This window comes from Streptopelia decaocto (assembly GCF_964273445.1).
Source record: "Streptopelia decaocto genome assembly, contig: HAP1_SCAFFOLD_65, whole genome shotgun sequence".
In the NCBI taxonomy this organism is placed as follows: domain Eukaryota; kingdom Metazoa; phylum Chordata; class Aves; order Columbiformes; family Columbidae; genus Streptopelia; species Streptopelia decaocto.
The window spans coordinates 47221-68253 of record NW_028115796.1 but is presented as its reverse complement, the minus strand read 5'-3'; the positions used below and the strand labels follow the sequence as shown (position 1 = coordinate 68253).

At 54.8% G+C, this 21033-nt stretch overlaps 2 protein-coding genes across 2 annotated transcripts; one reads left to right on the top strand and one right to left on the bottom strand.

Annotated features, from left to right (window-relative positions):
- Positions 1–2713: 2713 nt before the first annotated feature.
- LOC309452586 (olfactory receptor 14A16-like) lies at positions 2714–7961 on the bottom strand (the record flags this gene model as incomplete). Its single annotated transcript, XM_082077211.1, has 3 exons — positions 2714–2746; positions 3682–4442; positions 7958–7961. 3 exons carry the CDS (start codon positions 7959–7961, stop codon positions 2714–2716), a joined length of 798 nt encoding a protein of 265 aa, XP_081933337.1.
- An 838-nt stretch (positions 7962–8799) lies between these two features.
- On the top strand, positions 8800–20976 carry LOC309452583 (ubiquitin carboxyl-terminal hydrolase 42-like; the record flags this gene model as incomplete). The annotated part of the gene is made up of 13 exons (XM_082077210.1): positions 8800–8986; positions 9430–9540; positions 9616–9718; positions 9863–9930; positions 10091–10161; positions 10692–10774; positions 11012–11123; positions 11378–11518; positions 11736–11836; positions 12087–12183; positions 18990–19060; positions 20424–20509; positions 20903–20976. The coding sequence occupies 13 exons, from the start codon at positions 8800–8802 to the stop codon at positions 20974–20976; spliced, it is 1305 nt and encodes a 434-aa protein (XP_081933336.1).
- Between the last annotated feature and the right edge of the window lie 57 nt (positions 20977–21033).

Sequence of the window (21033 nt, the reverse complement as noted above, 5' to 3'; positions counted from 1 at the left end):
ATGGCAATAAGGCCATCAGGATGAAGGCTCTGGTGGTCTTCAGAAACGTGATGGCTCAGCTGGAGAGGGAGGAGGCCAGTCCCATCGCTGTGCTGCTGGCAGAATTTCTCCTGCCCTTCTTTGATGACGTAAGGCTGATGTATAAGACTGATGTATAAGCCTGAGCCCCGCGGGTGGGCACTGGACAATGACAGCTGCCCTTCTGCCCAGCCACTCAAAGCAGGGGCTTCACTCCTTTCTCCCTGGGGCTCTTGTGGGATGGTTTCTGCATTCTGCAGCCCAGCCCAGCTTCTCCCTGCCAGCTGCTCCCACAGCTCCTCCCCACCATGGCTGCTGAGGCTGCTGGGGGATGCGGGGATGGCGTTTTGAGGCACAGGCACTGCCTGAGCAAGTCCCTTGAGTGGCCCTTCACGCACCCAGGGCCGCAGATCTGGCCACAACTGCAGTGTGCACAATGCCGCCCTGGAGCATCTCCCCTCCCATCAGCCATGCAGGAGCTTCTGCTCCCCGTGGGCAGAGAGCTGCTGGTGCTCAGGTCCTACTGTGCTGCTCCCTCCCAGGAGCTGAGCCAGCTGAGAGAGAGCTCCATCAGCTTCTTCAGAGACCTGATGAAGATGGTGGTGCAGAACGACAAGAGGGAGATGAAGAACACAGTGCGACTTGGCCTGCTCCCTCTCTTCTTCCGCATGAGTGACCAAGTGCTGAGTGTGGCCAAGGTACAGATTTCAAAGCCGAGCAGTGATGCAGGGAAGAGACCCCTGGGCGTTTGGGCCAGGGCATGTCCCCGGTCCCTAAGGGCAGAATCACCCCAGGAACAAAGCACAGAGCAGGGGGACACCAGGTCTCCTGCCCCAGAACATGGTGTCATCTCCCAGCTTCTGCTGTTCCGTAGGTTGCCAGGGAAGCCCTCCTCGGTGCCGCAGAACTGCTCAGGTGGAAACAGCTCAAACACCTGGTGCAGACAGAGCAGACATGGCGGATTGGAGAGAGCTTGGTGAGGACAACCCCCAAGGCCCAGGGCCCAGGCTGGACAGGGCTGCCCCACATGTCTGTGCTGTGGGCTCTGCAGATGTGCCTCGCCTGTCCTGCTGCAGCCCCGAGCTGCATCCTTGTTCCCTGTCGTCAAGAACAGAGCCCCCAGGGGCTCTTCCCTCTGCCCCGCAGCCAGCGGGAGGGAGGGCTCTCAGCACCCCTGGGACCCCTCCGCCTGTGTCTCTCTCTCAGCCCCACAGGGCTCCTGGCTGGAACACGTGGATGGCCGGGGGGGAAGGGGAATGTGGGTTGTTGTGGGGAGGGACTGGTCCGGCCAGCTGGGGAGGGACAGTGACGTGCTCACACCCTTGTGCTCTCTCCAGCTGGAGCAGGACAGGAGCAGAGCTCAAGAGCTCTTGAGCCTGAGCCTGCCGTACCTGAGGGATGCTCAGGCCAGCTTGCGAGAGGCGGCCGTGAGGTTCATCGGTGAGTCACAGCCCTCGGGTCCCTCTTTCGGCAGCCTGGCCCCAGTCCCCACTGCTGCCCTGGCACAAGGAGCAGCCCTGTGGCTGCCAGAGCCCCGGCTGCCCCGGACAGGGCCTTGGCCTCCCCTCCCAGCCCTGCCCACGCAGGTGGCCGTGGTGGCCGCCTCGCTCGGTCCCAGCATCTCGGCTCCTGCTCTCCCCTGGGGTCAGCCCTGATGAGGGGAGGGAGCAGGGGCTGACGGAACTCTGTGCCCAGGGCTGGCTGTGCGGCACCTGAGGGACCCAAGCAAGGAGAGTCTGTCTGAGATCTGCAGCGGTGAGTAGGGAGCGTGGTCTGGAGGGGATGCCTGGGGGTCTCTGCAGCCATGGGAGCTCATCTGGGCTCTGCTTCTTTCTGTTGCAGCCCTTCAGCCCTTGGAGGAGGACAGCGAACCCTCCATCTGCTCCCTGGCAACTAAGACCATTGTCATCGTGTGCTCTTCATGGAAGCGGCCAAGATCTCGATGGACCCTGAGAGCCCTGTGCTGCTGGCGCTAAACCAGGTGGAGGAGCAGCTCCTCTTGAGGAAAATGGCTGGATTGTAATAAAGAGCCCTTCTTGAAGTTGGGTCGGATGTCTGCTTTTCCAAGGACCCCAGAACCTCTATGAGTGCTCTGGTACTTTTGAGAGCACAACCCAGGATCATGGGCAAGGGTGATGTAGCAGACAGGAACACTTGCAATGAGCCGTTCCAGCAGCTGAGATGAATATCACCAAGGCACTGTTCGTTCTTGGAGTCACACACAGAAATGTCAAGTTCTGTCTGCCATCCAAGTCTGAGCTGGCCTCGTGAACTCCTTCTGCACCCAGGGGTGTTCAGAGACGGAATCTTTCCCTGTTGCACATAGAGGCCGTACTCTTGGTTTCCCTCTGGCCTCCTGGTGCCACTTCCAAAAGACGGGAGGCACCTCAGCCCTGTGGTGTGTCACCTGCTCTGCACTCATCTGACATGTCCCACATCATGAGGAATGGACACGGGGACCTCAGTTCAAGGAAGCATAACCCAGTGCTGCATTCAGGCAGTTTCCCATAGGATGTTTCTCCCAACATGAAGTGACCTCAAGACACTGTCTGTCCCACAGGCCTTCATGGAACCTCCAGGAATAGCTGATGTTTTTTGTGCTCACTTGGGTACATCTCACCTCACATCCAGGATGTGCGTGCTCACATCTCATCTGTACAATGCAGACATGGAGTGCTGACCTAGTCATTCAGTGTCATTCCATGGAGGGAAGAACAATCTCTGTGAGCTGGGAGAGAAGTCAGGGCTGGAAATGGTGGTTGAGAGGGGCCCGTCCATGATGATGCCCTGGGGCAGATTCTGTGGGGTGTCCAGTGAACAGGGGCACAGCCCAGCCCCTGCTCTGCTGGTCCTGCAGGTCTCTGGCAGGAGCCTGGCTGTGAGAGGACACTGCTGTGTGCCAGCCCTGCACACACACGCTGTTCAGCTGTACACTGGTGTTTGAATCTGTGGGACACTATCGTAAGCATATGCTTGAAGATATAACCCATCGTGTATTGCCCATAGGAGATCACCTTTCTATCTGGAAAGGCTGTTGTGAGGCCAGCTCTGTCACAGCAGTGCCCATTGTCTGTCTCTGCCTGTGCTCACAGGACTGACACACAGCAGGATGGTGACCAAGCTGCCAGAGCACTCAGGCCTTGCACCAACACAAGGGATGAGAAGGAGAGTGTGGGAGTGGAACCAGAACAGCTCTGGAAGAACAAGTGCTGGTGCTCCCTGGCAGGGCTGACATGGAAGAGCTGTTTTCCCCTCCACCCACACACAGGAACTGTCTCTGCAGCTCCAAAAAGCCCTTGCAGGAAAGATATACTGAAAAACAAGTCGCTAAACAGCCCTTTATTCTGTTTAGAGACAAGGAGAGCACTGCTGCTCATTTAAGCAGCCAACAGTTATAAAAGAAAAGCCAACAGTGAATTAGAAAGGGGATGACAACATTATCACAATAAGAAAACCACCAAAAACACCAGAAAATCCAGTTGACAGGCTGGGCTTGTAATTAGCTACATTAAAACTCCTATATAGAAGAAGATGGGCAGTTTATTGCTTCAGAAAACACTAGGATATGAGTTTCCACAGAGCATCCTTGAGCTGCTGGTTCCTCATGCTGTAGATGAGGGGGTTCACTGCTGGAGGAACCACCGAGTACAGAACAGACACCACCAGGTCCAGCCATGGGGAGGAGATGGAGGAGGGCTTCAGGTTGGCAAACATGGCAGTGCTGAGGAACAGGGAGACCACGGCCAGGTGAGGGAGGCAGGTGGAAAAGGCTTTGTGCTGTCCCTGCTCAGAGGGGATCCTCAGCACGGCCCTCAAGATCTGCACATAGGACACCACAATGAACACAAAACACCCAAATCCTAAACAGACACTAACCACAATAAGCCCAAGTTCCCTGAGATAGGAGTGTGAGCAGGAGAGCTTGAGGATCTGGGGGATTTCACAGAAGAACTGGCCCAGGGCATTGCCCTTGCACAGGGGCAGTGAAAATGTATTGGCCGTGTGCAGCAGAGAATAGAGAAACCCAGTGGCCCAGGCAGCTGCTGCCATGTGGACACAAGCTCTGCTGCCCAGGAGGGTCCTGTAGTGCAGGGGTTTGCAGATGGCAACGTAGCGGTCGTAGGACATGATGGTGAGAAGACAATACTCTCCTGAAAAAAAGAAGACAAACAGAAAGACTTGGGCAACACATCCCAAAAAGGAGATGGTCCTAGTGTCCCAGAGGGAATTGGCCATGGATCTGGGGACAGTGGTGGAGATGCAGCCCAGGTCGAGGAGGGCGAGGTTGAGCAGGAAGAAGTACATGGGGGTGTGCAGGTGCTGGTCCCAGGCTATGGTGGTGATGATGAGGCCATTGCCCAGGAGGGCAGCCAGGTAGATGCCCAGGAAGAGCCAGAAGTGCAAGAGCTGCAGCTCCCATGTGTCTGTGAACGGCAGGAGGAGGAACTGGGTGATGGAGCTGATGTTGGGCATTTGCTGCCTGTGGGCATGAGGACCTGTGCAAGGAGGAAAAGACAGTGGCATATCAGGGGAGACTTCTCTGAGGAAAATAAACATGCTGTTTCTCATGGAAAACCCCCTCCCTGATGGAGGGATGTTTCCGCTCATTCTGTTTCTACCAACTGAAGAAAAGAGTTCATCACAGTTTAAAATGGAGTTTGGGCATTTAGTTTCCATGAACACAGCTCTGGGGCAAGACCCTCTGAGCTGGTGTCAGAACAAAAACTAACCCACACTCCCACCCCAACCCCAGAGAGCAAGAGCACTAGGGACAGGTAGAGAAACAGGGAAGGACACTGCAGTGCTACCAGAAAATATAGCAAGGACAGAAAGGCAAACGGGCATGCTGTGGAACCTTCTCCTGACCCAGCTGTGCTGCTGCCACTCACATAATGACACTGTAGAGCAAGTACTTTTAGCACCTTTTTTGTGTACCACGTTCCAGGACCCCTTCACCTGGAGGTCCAGCTGCTGAGGTGGAGACTTGTGACCTGGACCCCATGGCTTTGGGGCAGAGGGTCTGCTGGGGAGGAGAGGAGACCAGGGGTTGCACTGGGAAATGTGTCTGCACTGCAGGGGATTGCAGGGGGGTCCTGAATCCCCTCCCCAGCATTTCTGGTCCACCTCCTTCTCCCTGCCCATGTCTGTGCTGCCTGCAGCTGTGTCTCTGTCCCTGGGTCTGCTCCCTGTCAGTGTCACAGACCCCGTCCCACCCGCTGTGTGCTCAGCTCTGTCCTGCTCACACCTCCTGGCACTGCCAAGGGGCAGCTCTGTGTGTGCAGGGGCTCAGGAGCAGCTCAGACAAGTCCTAACGAGACCTGGGGTCTCAGTGTCTGCTCCAATGAGAGAAATAAATCCCCATCTCCACTGCACACCCAGACGAGCAAGAGTGGAGAACTGAAAGCACAGACTCCTTCCCTTGCAGCTGTTGCTGTCTCGATGTCGTTGGTCAGAAGGACCCTCTGCCATGTGTGTGGGGGGATCTGGAGCTCTGAGCAGCCCTGACCCACACAGCCCCCTTCAACCCCACAAGCTCCCTGCCTGCCCTGCCGGGGGTCGCTCCTTCCACCCACAGCTGCTGCCGTGGGATCTCCCGGGCAGGCTGAGCGCTGACCCTGGCAGGCGGCAGAGTCCCTGCCCGGCACAGCCCTGGGGTGCAGGGACCCTGCTCTGCAGGACAGCCCTGGGCACCCCTAGGTGCTCCCCCTGCAATCGCCCTCAGCAGAAGCTGCCATCTTGCCCTGTTCCTCTGACAGTGCAGCAGCGAAGCGCTGGTCTGGACCATGTTCTTGTCCTCTACATGAGAAAAACTGTGAGAGAGACCTGACAGACCCTGTAAATTGTGGGATGTATCATCTTTAGGAGATCCCCCAAGAAATGCAGCTGCATTGTCCTACAGCCAGAGACTTACCGTGTTAGAACTGTGAAGATTTGTCTCTCAGTGAGCCCTCAGCAACCAACCCCCCACATTGCCTTTCCCCTCTCTATGCCTGGCTCCTGTGCCCTCGGTGCTGCAGGCAGAGCCCTCAGCCCTGCTGCGCTTTGCAGAGGAGCTGCTCCTGGGCAGAGCTGTCTCTCTGCAGTGCTGCCGCTGCCATGAGCTCCCTGTGTCCCAGGAGCCCAGCCCAGCTCAGCAGCACAGGAGCAGCCCATGATATCCCTTTCTCTGTCCCCTCTGGACTCCTCCAGGTGTCCCTGGGGCTCTAGGAGCACATCCTTTCAAACAACCTCAATTAATCAGTGATGTTGATTCTCTCTCCTCTTCAGAGACACATCATTGTCGTCTTTGTATTAAACAATGAATTACTATGAGAATCAACTTTTCTTGTCCCATCATTAGACAGGACACCAGGAAGATTACAGCAAAGGATCTAATTCCTCCAAGCTGAAGGAGGAATATCTTCAGTTGAATGAGTTCATGCATTTTATCCTGGTTTTATACTCCTAGGTCTAGAGAGACATTCATCAATCTTTGCCCATGTCATGTCTGTGCTCTGCAGCAAAGCCTTTGCACACATGGGCTCTTGGACACTTGGTACCAGGTTTCCTTGTGGCAGGTCAGAGCTGGGCTGGTGCCACAGCTGGGGTGGTTCAGCCCAGATGTGAGGAAATGTCCTCAGCCAGGGACCTGACTGGGGGAGCTGGAGCTGTCAGTGCTGCAGACAGAGCTGTGACGCGGATGGAATGAACTGCCAGGCAGGGTGGCAGAAGTGAGTTCATCTGGTCTGCAAGGACAGCAGCCGCCAAGCACAGCAACAGTCCAGATCAAAACTCAGCCCAGACCTGTAAGGCAATTCAAGGGCCCCATAATGAGCTGTTACTACTGCAGGAACAGTTAAACGAGAAACAAAGTCACTGTGTGGCCACTGATGAATTTAATAAGGGAAAGCAGCGATATTCTGTGTCTCTTGTCCTCCTGCAGGTAAATAATGGAAAGTGGCTCAGTGATCCCCTCCGCCAGTTCCCTCAGAACCCTCGGGTGTATCCCATCTGGCCCCACAGACTTGTGGGTTTCCAAGTGGTGTAGCAGGTTGCCAACCATTTCCCCTTGGATCATTGGGGCTTCACTCTGCTCCTCATGTCTGTCTTCTGCTTACAGGGGCCGGGTACCTGGAGCACAACTGTTCTGACTGTTAAAGACTGAGGTGAAGAAGGCATTTAGTACCTCAGCCTTTCCACCTTTTTCACCCCCCACCACCTGGATTCCTCCTTTTGTGCTCTGCCCGCTCCAACAGTTTGTCACTTGGTTATATGGTCAGTTTATCCTCAAGCCACTGAGAGCTTCTGTAAGCGGTGAGACAGCACACATAGCCCATCCCCTCTGCTGCCCTCCCTTGGAATTCCCTAGAAATCTCTACAAACCCACTAAAGGAGCAGCTTCACTGCTGTTCAGATCAGCCAGCCAGGTGAACACGGGGCTCTGGAACATACCACAGGGCAACAGGGCAGTCCCAAGGGGACATGAGGGCAAAGGGGGACCTGGAGACACCTGAGAGCACCCACGTGCCCAGGGCTGAACTGGCCTGTTCCTCCCAACGGGACATGATGCCCCTCGCTCCCCAGGCGCAGGGTCACAGTGGGGCCCTTTGTGACCTCACATGGTGACACCCACTGCCCTGCCTGTGCTCAGCGCAGCTGCAGCCCCAGCCCACACTGTCCGGCAGGACGGTGACGAGACAGGGTGCGAGCACGGAGCTGGCGAGAGCCCCCGAGCGTAGCCCACGTCTTTCATTGAGTTTGAGATTTAGAGAATCCTTTTGGTTGGAAGCGAACCTTTAAGATCATCGAGTCCAACCATACCCTCACTTCAGCTGCCCCTGGCAGACTCCCCTCTGCCCCCGGCAGACTTGTGCTGAGGACTCCCCAAGTGCAGCCCACGTCTTTCCCGGCTGCCCTTGGCAGACTCGTGGTGTTTCACCAAGTCTTCCCAATTCCTCACCCATACCTCTTTCCCCAAACCCACGAGATGGCAGACAAACACCTCACCTGCCCCGTGGTGGCCCTGGAGGAGGACAGGGCTCCCCAGGAGAGCAGCTCTCCAGCAGAGCCCCAGGAGCTGTGCATGGCCCAGGACCTGGAGATGGGTGAGTGAGGGGCCCTGATTGTCTGGGCAGGGCGGGGGCCAGCGAGCGCTCCCTGCTCAACACCAGGACCACGTTTCCCTGCACGCTGGCAGGGGGGTTCCACAGGTGTTGGCCATGATGCTGCCTGAAGCCCAGGGCTGCTCCGAGCTGGGAGCCGGCCCCAGCACAGCCTGTGCTGGCAGAGGGGACCCAGCTCCTGCTGCAGGGCACGGGCAGCGAGAGGCAGCTGGGCAGGCAGGAGGCAGCCGTGCTGTGGGACGGGGACCTTTCCTGCCCGTCTGAAGCGAGTTCCTCACCCGCTGCACTGGGGGCTTTCCCCGTCCTGCCTGGCTCCAGCATCGCAGCCCGTCTGCCGGGCACCCTCCAGCCCTGACATGCACGGGGAGACTGTGCCGGGGGATGATCCAGGTCAAGACTCCAGAGGGAAAGGAAGGTTGCTCAGGGCACAGAAGTCAGAGTGTAGAGTTGTTGCACTTTTGGCAAAGTGAGCAGGGGAACATGCTGTTTTCCAAAACTGCTCTTTGACCAGGAACTTTCAAGAGCAGTGTTAGGCTTCCCCCAGTTTTTCTGTGTGGGAGCTTAGAGCTTGTTTTCCTGGGTGCTCCTGTACAGAACTCAACTTTTAAATCTGCTTCTGTGCAAGAACATGGACTCATCTCTCTTCCAATGTGGTTTCTTGGCAGTCGTTGCTGAGGGAATGGCTCCGCCGCAGAGGATCCTCTTTCCCCCAGAGAAGATTTGCATGGCCTGGCAGCACAGCCAGAGAGCTGGAGCAGGACTGCACAACCTGGGCAACACGTGCTGGCTCAACTCTGTCCTGCAGTGCCTGACCTACACCCCGCCTCTGGCCAACTACCTGCTCTCTGGGGGGCACAGCCGGGCCTGTGAGTACTTTTGGCAACATTCCTTGTACATCTGTTGAGCAGGGCCCAAGGGCTTCCAGAATCTGGAAGCCGATCTAGGAGAAAAGTGGCCCTCCTTTGTCAGCTCCCTGAGTTGGTGTTCTCGGAACACTCAAGCCTAGAAGCAGCTTGTTGTATCTGGATGTGTTCATCTTCAGAAAGGCACCTCTTTCTATCCCAGGCTCTTGGTCCCTGTTCCTGCAAGTTAAACTCCTTTGCTTATTGCACAGAAAGCTTCCGTCAGTTCAGCATCCCTCTGAAGAAAGTTTTCTGTGCATTAAAATGTCCCGGGCTTGTTGGGACTTGGGCACCTTGGGAGGAATGGAGAATTCTTAAACTGCAAGACCTCCATTAGGTTTCCCATCGCTGTGGATATTTTGCAAACCTCAGGAGCTTCCCTCTCCCATTCCTCCCTCCCTCTCCAGGTCGCCGGAAAATCTTCTGCGTGATGTGCAGGATGGAAGAGCACGTTCAACAGGTCCTGCATTCCTCAGCCAGTGCCATCGAGCCTTGGGCTGTCGTCGATGTTCTCACACGTGAGTCCGTGCAGGTGCTGTGACATGATTGATGCCATTCTTGTAGGAGAGAACTAGTAACTTCTTCTTTCTTAGAAATAGGAGAAAATTTCGAGCATGGCAGGCAGGAGGATGCCCACGAGTTCTTACGCTGCATCGTGGATGCCATGCAGAGAGCTTGTCTGAGAGGAAACAGAGAGTAAGCAAGCAAATTGCCCAAGCCCTTTGTTCCCAAGCCCTTTGGAGTCCTTGATGTCCTCCCCTCAAGGAGAACTATGCCCAGGGCTTTCAGACAAAGCCAGACTCTGGGAGGAGATAACTCCACCTTCCCGTTGGTTTGCAGCTTGGACATCTCCTCTCAAGCCACTACCATCGTCCATCAGATCTTTGGGGGCTTTCTGAGATCCAGAGGTACTTTTCCACAGCTATTGCTCTCCTTGGAATTGTCTGTGCCCTCCTGTCTGCCTGCAACAACAGCCGATGGTGTGATTGGTGCAGTGGGTGTGAAGAGGGTAACCCGGCACAGTCAGTCGACTTCCCCTGTTGCTGAGCATTTCCATCTGCCTTCCAGTCACATGCTGGAGCTGCCAAGCGGTGTCCGATTCCTACGAGGCCTTCCTGGATGTTCCTCTGGATATCAAAGTAAGAGAGTTTGTAATTGTGCTTCAAGATGTCCCAAGGCCCCTGTAGCTTTCCAGATTCCACACAGTTGGCTTAAGACTGTATCTGACAAGAGAGGTTGGTGGTGGGCAGGAGGTGGAATGGACTGTGTTCTGCAGAGGCCATGGCAGGGGTCATGGTGCTGGTTTCAGCTGGACAGGCACACGTGCCCCTCTCTGCACTGTGACGTACCCTCCTCCTTCTTCCCTTGCCCTCCCTCAACACCTGTCTGGCTCCCAGGCTCGTGGGGGTGTTGTTTCCATCACTGGTGACACCCATACCATCGTAGCTGAACTGTGCAGTGCCACAAAGAGGTGGAGAACCCTAGGAATCCCTGAGAAATGAGGGAGATGTTCAGCATCACACCCTCTTTCTGCCTCCTGGGCACTGCTTGCGGGTTCACAGTGGGTGTCCTCAGCGTCATCAAGCTGTTTTTTTTGCGTAAACTCCTCGTAACTGTTTGGGTGTGGGAATTTCCCAGAGCTCAGGGCTCTCCCTTCTCACTCCTCCAGGCAGCCACATCTGTCACCGCAGCTCTGGAAGACTTTGTGAAACCTGAGCACCTGGATGGTGAAAACTGCTTTAAATGTAGCAAGTAAGGCTATTATTGATGATGTATTCATACTGGATCCTGTGCGAAGGTGTCATTGAGCAGAAGTCAGCTTTTCACATTGGATTAAGGCACAGTAATGAGACACAGGTTTTTAAACATGGCATTATGGTACTGAATAGCCTTAAAAGAGCACAGGGATGTGTGAGACAGGAAAGGCTGTCTGGCCTTTGGGGGAAAAAATGGTGTGTTTCAGCCCTTGGCTCTGTCCTGGCTTTCAAGGTGTGACAAGACGACTGCCGCCTCCAAGAGGTTCACAGTCCATGGCGCGCCCAAGGTTCTCACGGTGTGTCTGAAGAGGTTTGAAGCCTTCACCGGCGACAAGATCAGCAAGGTGTGTGCACAACTGGAGTGCAACGTGCTCTTCCTGGAGCGGGTTTCCCAAAGCTGGACGCTCTGTCGCAAGCTGCTCATGTTGAGATTTTCATGTTCCCTTCTGGGGACAGTTCCTGTGGGAAGACAAATGTGTCCTCTGCTCCCACAGAGCTGCTTTGGTCCAGATGAGTTTCCTGCCACCCAACTCATGACATATTGCTGTGTCCTGAAGTGTTCCAGGGTCATTGCTGAGCCCTCCTGGTCTCTCCGTAGGTTGTGGAGTATCCCCAGTACCTCGATCTTCGCCCGTACATGTCTCAGGCAGCCGGAGAACCGCTCCTCTACTCATTATACGCCGTCCTGGTGCATGAAGGTGACAGCTGCCGTGCAGGACACTACTTCTGCTACATAAAGGTGAAAAGCGACTTCCTTCTGAACAAAGGAAAAATGTATCCTGGGGAAAACTGACTTTCCTGGCCGTGTTACTGACAGCCAAGGATTTGAGGGGAGAAGGTTTCCTCAGGGGCTGGAATGCATATGTTTTGAACACTTCTGGTTTGGCAGTTTTTGGCCTGTGTTTTGTGGAGAAGCCGTGCCATTCATCTCCAGATATCGACGCTTTTCTTTGCAGGCCAGTGATGGACTGTGGTACCACATGAATGATGAGACTGTGAATCTTTGCAACAGTGACACAGTCCTCAGGCAGCAAGCCTATTTACTGTTTTACATCAGGTAATCACAAGTTTAAACTGTGTTCAGAACACATTTCCTTTTCCTGGCTTTGCTATTTTTCTTCTCATCCTCCTGAGCGTTTCTGTCATAGCAGACAATTACCACCTGCATTGTTCAGCCCAACCACATTTCCCATTTGTGGTCTTAGTTGCATCTTCTTCCTGTCATATAAACTGTTCCAAGAAAATGCCGGAACTCAGAGGAGGCTGCAAGAACAGCCCTCAACAAAGATCCCTCTTTTTTTCCCCAGGTGCTCTGATTTGGAAGTTGGACAAAGGGCTTCTTCCTCACCAGCACCACCAGAAGCCCGTTCCCTCCTCAGTCAGTGGGCGGCCGGCAGCAAGCAGGTGCGTTCTGTGGGAACACAGCATCTGCCCCATAGGACTAAGGCGGCTGTGAGGAGGTGGTCAGGGCACCAGATGGACAGCGGGTTTCTTTTGGGAATCTTGGCAGCGCTCTCTTTTCCCTCCCACGCGGCAGCTTTCTGCACAGTTGCAGCACGGCTCCCACGCCCAGCATCCACCTGGATCCATCCCATTTGTCCTCCCTGGCCCCTCTGCAGCCTCCAGGAGCCTTTGAGAGGCCCTTAGCTGTCCCCTCACAGCTTCTGGGGGTTCTCCACTGGTGGGTCCGGTCAGGAGGAAAGGGCAGGAGCTTCTCACAGCTCTCTTTGCAGGACATGGTGGGGGGCATGGAGGACTCTCCAGAGGACAGCAGCTCATCCGCACCAACCATCACCAGCCAGCAAAGCCGGGCAAGAGCGCAGGAGGCAGCTGCAGGCTGGCCGTGCCCCGTCTGGCCAGCCAGGATCAACAGCAGCTCCTCCGTGGGCTCCTGCTTGCGTCACTTCTTCCACGGCTTTCTCAGGCTGGTGTTCAGAAGGAAAGCTGCGTGCCCACTGCGCTGTCACCCCCGTGAGCGTGTGCTCCACTCTGCACGAGAGGACAGCAGCAAAGAGGAGCAGGGATTCAGCCCTTCTGCCCACTGCCAGGAGAACGGTGCCAGGGAGAGGCCCAGGAGCAGATCCCCGCACTGGGGCAAGGATCTCCGCAGCTGGGTTGTGGAGACCGGGGACTACGAACACTCAGACAGGAGGAGGGGTAGAACCAGTCCCCTGAGCTGTGATCCCACTCACAGGGACGAGGCAGCTCCAAGACCCTCCGATGGCAGCGCCCAGCCTGCACCAGCACCTCCAGTGTCCTCCACCAGCAGCTCCCAGTCTCTTCCTGCCACCAGAGCTGCTCAGGGGCAAACCCGGCCAAGGCGGAGAGATCGGAGCAGATCCCCGCGGCGGGACTATGATCTCCGCAGCCGGGTTCTGGAGATCACAGACCAGCATCGCTCAGCAAGGAGGACGAGGAGCTGGAGAACAAGTCCTCCACGGTGTGACCGAGCCCTAAGGCATGATGCAGCTCCAGGGCCCTCCAGCGGCAGCTCCCAGTGTCGTTCTGCACCCACAGCTGCTCGGGGGCAGACCCAGCTGAGGCAGAGGGAGCGGAGCAGATCCCCGCGGCGCCGCTATGATCTCCACAGGCAATTTGTGGAGATCACGGACTGTGACCCCTCAGCACAGAGGAGGAGGACGAGCAGGAAGGCTTCAGTGCCCTGGAGATGCAGATGAGGAAAGCGGTTGGTGGTGACGGGGACAGATTGCAGCCTGGATGAGGGAGGACACAGCATCTGACGCCTGTGATGCTGGAGAGGAGGAAGAGGAGGAGGAAGAGTCCAGGAAGCAGCAAAGCTGCCCCAGCAGGGACCAAGCTGCCCCAAGTGCACCAGCAGCCAGTGCTGCCTGTGGCAGGAAGAGCTCATAGAGCCCTTCCAGAGCCACGGGCAGCTCTGCCGGCCGGCCCGCCTGCCCACAGGCCCTGGAGGAAGAGCTGAACCTGCGTGCTACGGCTGGGATCGCTGCTCAGAAACACTCACTGGGCACCAGAGGGCAGAAAAGCCAAAGACACGGTTAAAAACAAACTCTTGTTGGCCTCGTGTGTCTCATTTATGGGATGTTTGCTTCTCTGTGGGTTTTGAGGCAATTGGAGAAATCCCCATTCTGAGAAGTCTCTGTGGTGGGTTTTGGGAGCTGTGTGTTGTGTGTGCCCATCTTGCCGTCTCTTCTGTTTCAATGTGGAGTTGTAAGGAGCCATTGGAAGGGGGAATGTTGTTTTTGGAACTGATCTGGCACCTGACCCCAGCAGGGGAAGGACTCAGAGACATCAGCCTACGAATCCGTAACGTAAAACAAAGTCCATTTGAAATAATCCCAGAATCCAAACTGATTACTGTATTTTAAAAGTTAATCTAGGGGGAAGGGTAACCAAAGAGCCAGGAATCCATATTTTGAATAAATCAGTAAGGTTAGAGGGTTGTTAGAGTTAGATGAATGAGACAGGTAGACTGAGGCAAGCAGTGGGTAGTCTGTAACCCTGCAGAACCAGCCGACGGGGAGCAGGGGAGGGATGTGCAGCTGGATCGGTGGATATGTAAGCGGGGGGTTTTGTCCTATTCCCGGTGCCTGTCTTTGGGTAGAACACCTGGTCTTGCCAAATGGTTTATAAAATACACTTTGCTGAGAGATCCTGCCCGGGCTCTTCTCTTGGCGAGGCGATTGTTTCCTACAGCAGGATTTGCAGCAGAAGTTTGGCAGGACAAGAGGCCCATGTGGTCAGACAGCACAGCAGACACTGGAACGTGGGGTCACGGGCACCAAACCCAGCTCGGGTGGGAACCAAGAGGGTGCCCTCGTGGTCAGGGTCTAAAGCACCATCTGTAGCATCTGCCTGTCCTTCTGAGTGCCCAGAGCCTCCTTCCTGGGGCCAAATCCTCATGTTTAGGGTCCCCACGTGTCTTTCATCACCCATGGCCTTTGCTCAGGGCCCACAGCCTCATTTTCAGGTGGAGCTTGCTGCCCGGCAACAACCGCCCGGAAGTCTGTGGACAGTCAGTGGATGAAATGCAGCCAATCACATTTGAGGAGGCAGGGCAAGTCATGTGATTGAAATGTAAGCAGCCAATCAAGCTTTGAGACCTGCAGGACAGTTGGTGACAGTGGGACAAACTGGGCAGTGATCAGGGGCAGGCTGTGCTGGCGCAACAATCACACCTGGTGGGAGTGCGGCACATGGATGATTGACAAACAGTCTGACCAATCATTTGGTGGGGAGAGCAAGTGGGAAATCCCAGACAGCCAATCAGAGGAAACAGTGCCTCAGGGAAGGCAGACACTATGGAGGGAGTGACCCCTCAGGCAGCCAATCAGAGAAAGCATCGCCTCAGGGCAGGGTGGGCCCCAAACCAGGGGAGAGTCACAGCCCAGGCAGCCAATCAGCTGCAGGATCAGCTCAAGGGAGGAGACTGACAGCCCTCCCGACCAATGGTGGCACAGCCCAGGTGGTTGCTGTGCGGGCGGCCAGGGTGAGTTTTGCCATGGCGGCCGTGGAGCTGCCCCAAGGCTGAGCAGCCCCGGCCCAGCCCTGGGGCCCTTCTTCCTCCCTCTGGGGCCCTGGGGCTGTTGTTGCTGCCTCTGGCTCAGGTGTGCGTGGGCTGCTCTGGGCTTGTTCTCCTGGGCGGGGGAGGGGGCAGGGGGCACTTGGTGGAGAGGAGCTGCTGGGGCTGGAGCTGGAGCTGGAGAGAGCAGGAGAAGGGGAAGCAGCTGGAGGGTGAAGTGCAGGGGATCCCCACAGCTGCTGCTCCAGCTGCACAGAGACAGCTGCCCCTCTGGGTGAGGAAGAGTCCCTGTGAGCAGCCTCAGCAGAGCAGATCACAAACGTGCCCCGCATGGTCTGTGTCAGTGAGGAAAATTACTGTACGGCTGTAGAGTGTGTGTGTGTGGTGTGTATCCGGGAAGCGTCGTGGTGTAAGAGCTGTAGAACACCGATGTGTTCTCTTAGGTGCAGGATGGGCGAGCGACTGGAGCTACAGAATAGGAGGGGAGGAGAAGACAGACAGACAGAAGTGCCTGAACTCCACAGCTTGCCTGGCAGTGCAGAGAGCAGGAAGTGCGGTGAGTCCTGGGCCCTTGGGGACATTTCACCCTGTTTTGTGTCCCAGTCCCTCCCTGCTCCCTCCTCTTTCCTGCTGTGTCCTTCTTTCTCTTCATCTCTTCTCTCTCTGTCCCTCTACTGCTTCCTCCCCTATTCCTCCACCCTTCTGAATCTCTGTGCAGGGTTTCTCATATCTCCCTCTCCGTCTCCATTCCTCTGTGTTCTCATCATCCCTGGTTTCTCTTTGTTGTCATTCTTGTCTGTTGCTCTGGCCTGCTCCCTGCCCCATCATTTCTCACTGTATCCCTCTGTCCTGCTCCCTGCGCTTATTCCTGCCCCTCTTCTTTTTCACTCCCTCTCCATCTTGCTGCCCACCCCAGGATTTTTTCCCCAATCTCTATCCTGCCCCCAACCCTTATTGTTGTTTGTCTCTCCTGCTCCCTTTCTGTCTTTCTGCCTGTCTTCCCTTTCCCTGTTCTTCTTTCTCCATCTCTGTCCAGATTACTGCCCCTTTTCCTTCTTGATATCTTTCTGTCCTGGTTTTCTTTCTGTCTTCCTTTCCTGTTCCCAGTCCCATCCTTTCTCACTATATCACCCCTGTCCAGCTGGCTCTGCCTTTTCTTTGTCTTCTCTTCCTCTTTCCTGCTCCTCAGCCCTCTATTCCTCTTCCTCCAGCTCATTGCTGCATGTTTCCCTTTTCCAGTCTCTTCATTTTGATCCGAACTTTGCTTTATTTCTCAGTCTTTCTTTTTGTCTCTCCATCTGTACATCCCCCTCCCTGTCTTTCTCTACCCCCTTCCTGCTTCTCCTCCTCCCCCCTCCCCATCCCTCTGTCCTGCTCCTCAGCGCTGCTGTTTCTTCCTCCCTGTCTCATCACGGCTCCTTGTCCCTTTTTGCCTTGATCTCTCCATCTCTCCATCCTTGTCCCTGTGTGTTTCTTTCTCTCTCAGCTCCTCTGTCTTCTCTCTTGTCTCATTTGTCTCTTTCTAGTCCTCTGTCCTTCTCCCCAGCAGCTTCAACTGAATGACCAGGTGTCTGTGCACTCTGGTGTTTCCTCATCCCTGCCCTGGGGAAGATCTGTGTCTGAAGGGCTGGGGATCATTTAGGAGCTGGTCTCCTTCTGCAGACAGCAGAGCTGGGTGCAGCTACAGCAGAGGTTGTTCTCAGCTGCTGCTTATGCAGCTTGTTGGAAGAGCAGCTGTGGGGCTTCTTTGGAAGGGAGGTTTCTTGTTCTGTGCTTACTGCTCCTCAGGATCCTGCACAGGAGCGGTGTTGGGGTCTGCAGGGACGGGTGGGACCTGCTGTGATTCCTGGTGAATGTGAACTCAACTTGTCCTGATGTCCTCGAATGAAACCAGACTGACTGTAGATGGTTTTCTTGCCTGTTTCAGTTCTGAACTACATGTTTGGCACTAAAGAATTGAGACTTTGTGCTGTTTTCCAGATGTCAGTGACTGCGAATCAGCTGAGAACATCACTGCCTTATGTACCAGGGCAGGTGGCCTGTGATCAGGGATGTGGACTTGCATAGCAGTGCTTTTATGAACATTTTATGGTCTTGCCACTTGAAAGCCCTTCATTTTCCTAGAAATTTTAAGATGATATTTCTTATTTGGAGGTTCAGACTCTGGTTGGACTTGATGTTGAATGGTCCATATAATGGGGTCCATAAAATAAGAATCTCGCTTCCTTGTTGTTTTCTTACACTGTCTGAATTTGGTAAGCGAAATAAAGAGTGGTTGACAGTGTCTGTTTTTTGAGAGTAACGTATTCCTGACTCTCTCTCTTTGTATGGTGAAGGTTTCTGCCTGCACTATGATTTTGCTGGGCTGTGAGGCTGTGTTGGAGCAGCAGAGGTAAGAAGTGGTGGCTTTAAAGGCATTGAAGCTGTGGCAAAACTAGCAGGAAAAGCTCATTTCTTCCTAGAGAGCTGCCTGACAAAAATAGTTACAAGTAAAGACCCTTGAAGTTGTTTTTTTTTTTTTTTTAATTTACTCTTAATATGGAGCTTTTGGTATTGATTGATTGATTGATTGATTGATTTCTGGGAAGCAAGAAGTGAGAGCCTGTGCACTCCCATAGGCAGCGCTGCCTCCCAAAGAGGTGCACCCTTCTCCACTTCTGTTCCTTCCATGCTCGTGTAGCACAAGGCCATGCAGTAGTGTGTAGATGTGGTGATTCCAATGTGGCTATGAGGTCACAGCCCCACGGTGACGTGCTGTGCTGTGTCTTGGCAGCAGCAGCATCATGGTGCGAGCGTGGGGCCATGGTCCTCACCCTCCTCCTCCTCCTGGTGTCCCTGCCAGCCCGGGACGCCCAGGCTGCTCCAGCCGAGCGCAGGGAGCAGGTGGGCAGGCAGGGGCAGCACCAGCCCCGAGCAGCTCAGCAGGGCAGCAGTGGGGCCAGGGATGGTGCTGGGGCCGGGAGAGCAGCTGGGCTGGGCCGGGCAGGGCGAGCCAGGCAGCACCAGGGTGTGGGCAGGGGGCAGACGCCCCGCAGGGAGGGGAGAGGGGCTGCGGCTGCTTCAGGGGCAAGTTCTGGGCAAGCAGGGGCTGGGAGTGGTGGCACAGGGGCAGAAACCAGCACTGAGTCCCTGTGGGGCCCTCCCTGCCCCCCAGCCTTGTGCCACACAGCCCCATCCCAGGGCACGCTTTGAGCCTTTGGGCCTGTTTCTGGGCATACTTTGACTTTCTGGTCCAATTTCACTCCAAATCTGGGGATGTTATACTCCTTTTTGGCCAGTTTTGATCCAAATCTAGTGGTGCTTTGGTTTTTCTGGCACTTTTTACCCGATATGCTCAGGTGCTTTTGCCCTTTTTTTCCCCTAATGGAGGTGCCGTGTTCCCAAATACAGAATATTTTTACCTTTGCCAGCAGTTTTGCTCCCAAATGTGGAGGTTTTTGCCTCTTTTGGCCACTTTTTGCCCAAATACTCAGAATCTTTTGCCTGTATTGGCCAATTTAGCCCCCAAATATTTGGAGTATTTAGTCATTTTTCCAGTTTTCTCCCTAAATAGGGCTATTTCTCTGCAATATATGGGCATTGTTGTCCTAAATATGTTGTGCTGTGTTTTGTTTTGTTTTTTCTCTCTTCTTTATGTCCTCTTTTACTCGAAATGCAGGAGTATTGCTCTGTGAGCCTGGAAACCTCTCTGATCTGTGCTTGACTCCAGGGCATGGCATTGGCAGAGGTGATCGAGCTTCTCAGCTGGATCCTGGTTATGAGCCTTGGGCTGTCCCAGAGGTAAGTTGTCACTGTCTGTCTGCTTGAGGGAATAAACTCTCATATTTTAATAGGTTATTCATGTGTGATTGTACCCAAGATCATCTCAGAGGCTTTTCAAAAGCTTTTTGTGCCTTGGTGGTGTTACACAGACAGGTCATAAATACTATTTGCCTGCAAACCTGCTAGGTCTCAGCAAAAAGGTCACCCATGTTCCATTTCTAGCTGTGGGAACGTACACCTTTGTATGTGTCTTGTGTCATTATCTCACCCCCTCCCATCACTGCAGGTGACTGAGGAAGAAGGAGATCACAACCTGCCATGGAAGCTCCTCACCCATGTTTGACTCCCTGTTTGGTTCCTGCAGTCCATGGTGATCAAGCCTCTTGGTGTAATCCTGTTCCTGAGCCTGGGGGCAATCCCAGGGGTAAGTGTTCAGTCTTCATTGGTCACTGGCCTTTTGCATTTGCTAATATTTGGTTTATTATTTGTTAACATTTTCCTGCAATAGTTGAGTCTTGCAGTAGCCAGCAGGCTCTTTGCTAGAAGAAACATGGATGATCATTTTTTGCCCTGGTGCTCCATGCTTTTGTTTTGTGTGTGTGAGAGGTTTCCTGGTCAGAAGGCCCTGAGAGCCCCCATGTTTGTCCATCTGGTTCTTGAGGGGTGTTGCATGTGGCCTGGACACAGTAGTTTGGAAGCTGCCAGGTCCCAGCCAAGGGATCTGCAGCCCCTCTGCAGCTTTGGAAATTTCAGCATGCGTCTGGGCCCCATGTTGTTGCCTGACCCCCGTCCAGGCACTGCAGGTCACTGAGGACAAGGTAGATCACAACGTGAAATGGAAACGCTTTTCCTTTCTCCTTGATTCCAGCCGTCCCTGTAGGCAGCGGCTACTTGACTTCTTGAACTTGAGTCTGTCCGTGAGCCTCAGGGCGATCCCACAGGTACGACCTTGGAACAAGTGAGCGTTTACATGTTAATTTTCTGTTCCTCTGAAATTTAGCTTTCTACTTTCTTGGCTGACGCTCGGTCACGCAGAGGGGAAGTGGGTCCGGCTCAGTGCTGTGCCCCAGAGGGCTCTGCCTTGCAAAGCTCTTTGCCAACTGCTCCATCTCTGCACTGCTCGCAGTGCCGGCTGCCGAGCCAGCAGCAGGTTGGGGCTGAGTTTAGAGCTGGGTGAGCTCCAGGGAGTCCTTTCTCCTGACAGCTCAAGGCCTGGTCAGTGGCCACAGCAAGTGCTGGATAAATGTTGGCAAGATGCTCCTGATGGAAAGGGAGAGAGGAGCTGCCACTGGGATGGGTTTGGATCCTGAGGACACAGCGGTGGGTGACAGGGGTGGCCATTGCGGAGGGCCAGTGTGAGCTCTGGTGCTGCTGTCTCCAGGTTGGATCACCAGACCCAGGCCACCATGCTGGTTCACCAGATCTTTGGCGGATCCCTGTGGTTCTGTGTTGAGCGCTGGCTGCCAGGTCCTGGGCCTGTGACTCTCAGGGCAGCGGTTACCCTGAGAGCCTTGCAGTAAAAACCTTTTGGGAAAACTGCTGAGTGTGTGTAACTTACCCAGAGGTGCAGCTGGTCAGTCTTGTGGTTCCTGTGGGTTGTGGTGTGTGTTGTAGTGATGAAAAAAGCTGTTGGCTGGGGGCCCCCAGCTCTTTGCCCCCAGCTGAGTAGCCCATGTTGGCAGTTATGTACCAGCACTTGCTGTCCCAGCACACAGTGGAATTGCACACTGTGAATCCTGGTGCCGACATCCCAGAGCCCAAAGCTGGAGAGGGGGAAGACGGCAGCTGCCTGTGCTGTGCTGGGGTGGTGTTGGGTGCAGGTGTTGTGCCAGGGTGTGCTTACTGCTCTTGCTTTTGCAGTGAAGTTCTCAGTGTGCAAGAGCATCTGGGAGACCTCTGACCCTTTCCTGGACCTGGTGCTGGAGATCAGGTAGTGGGGCAGGGTGTGGGTGGAGGGAGCTCTGCTCTCACAGGGGATGTTCCTGCAGCTG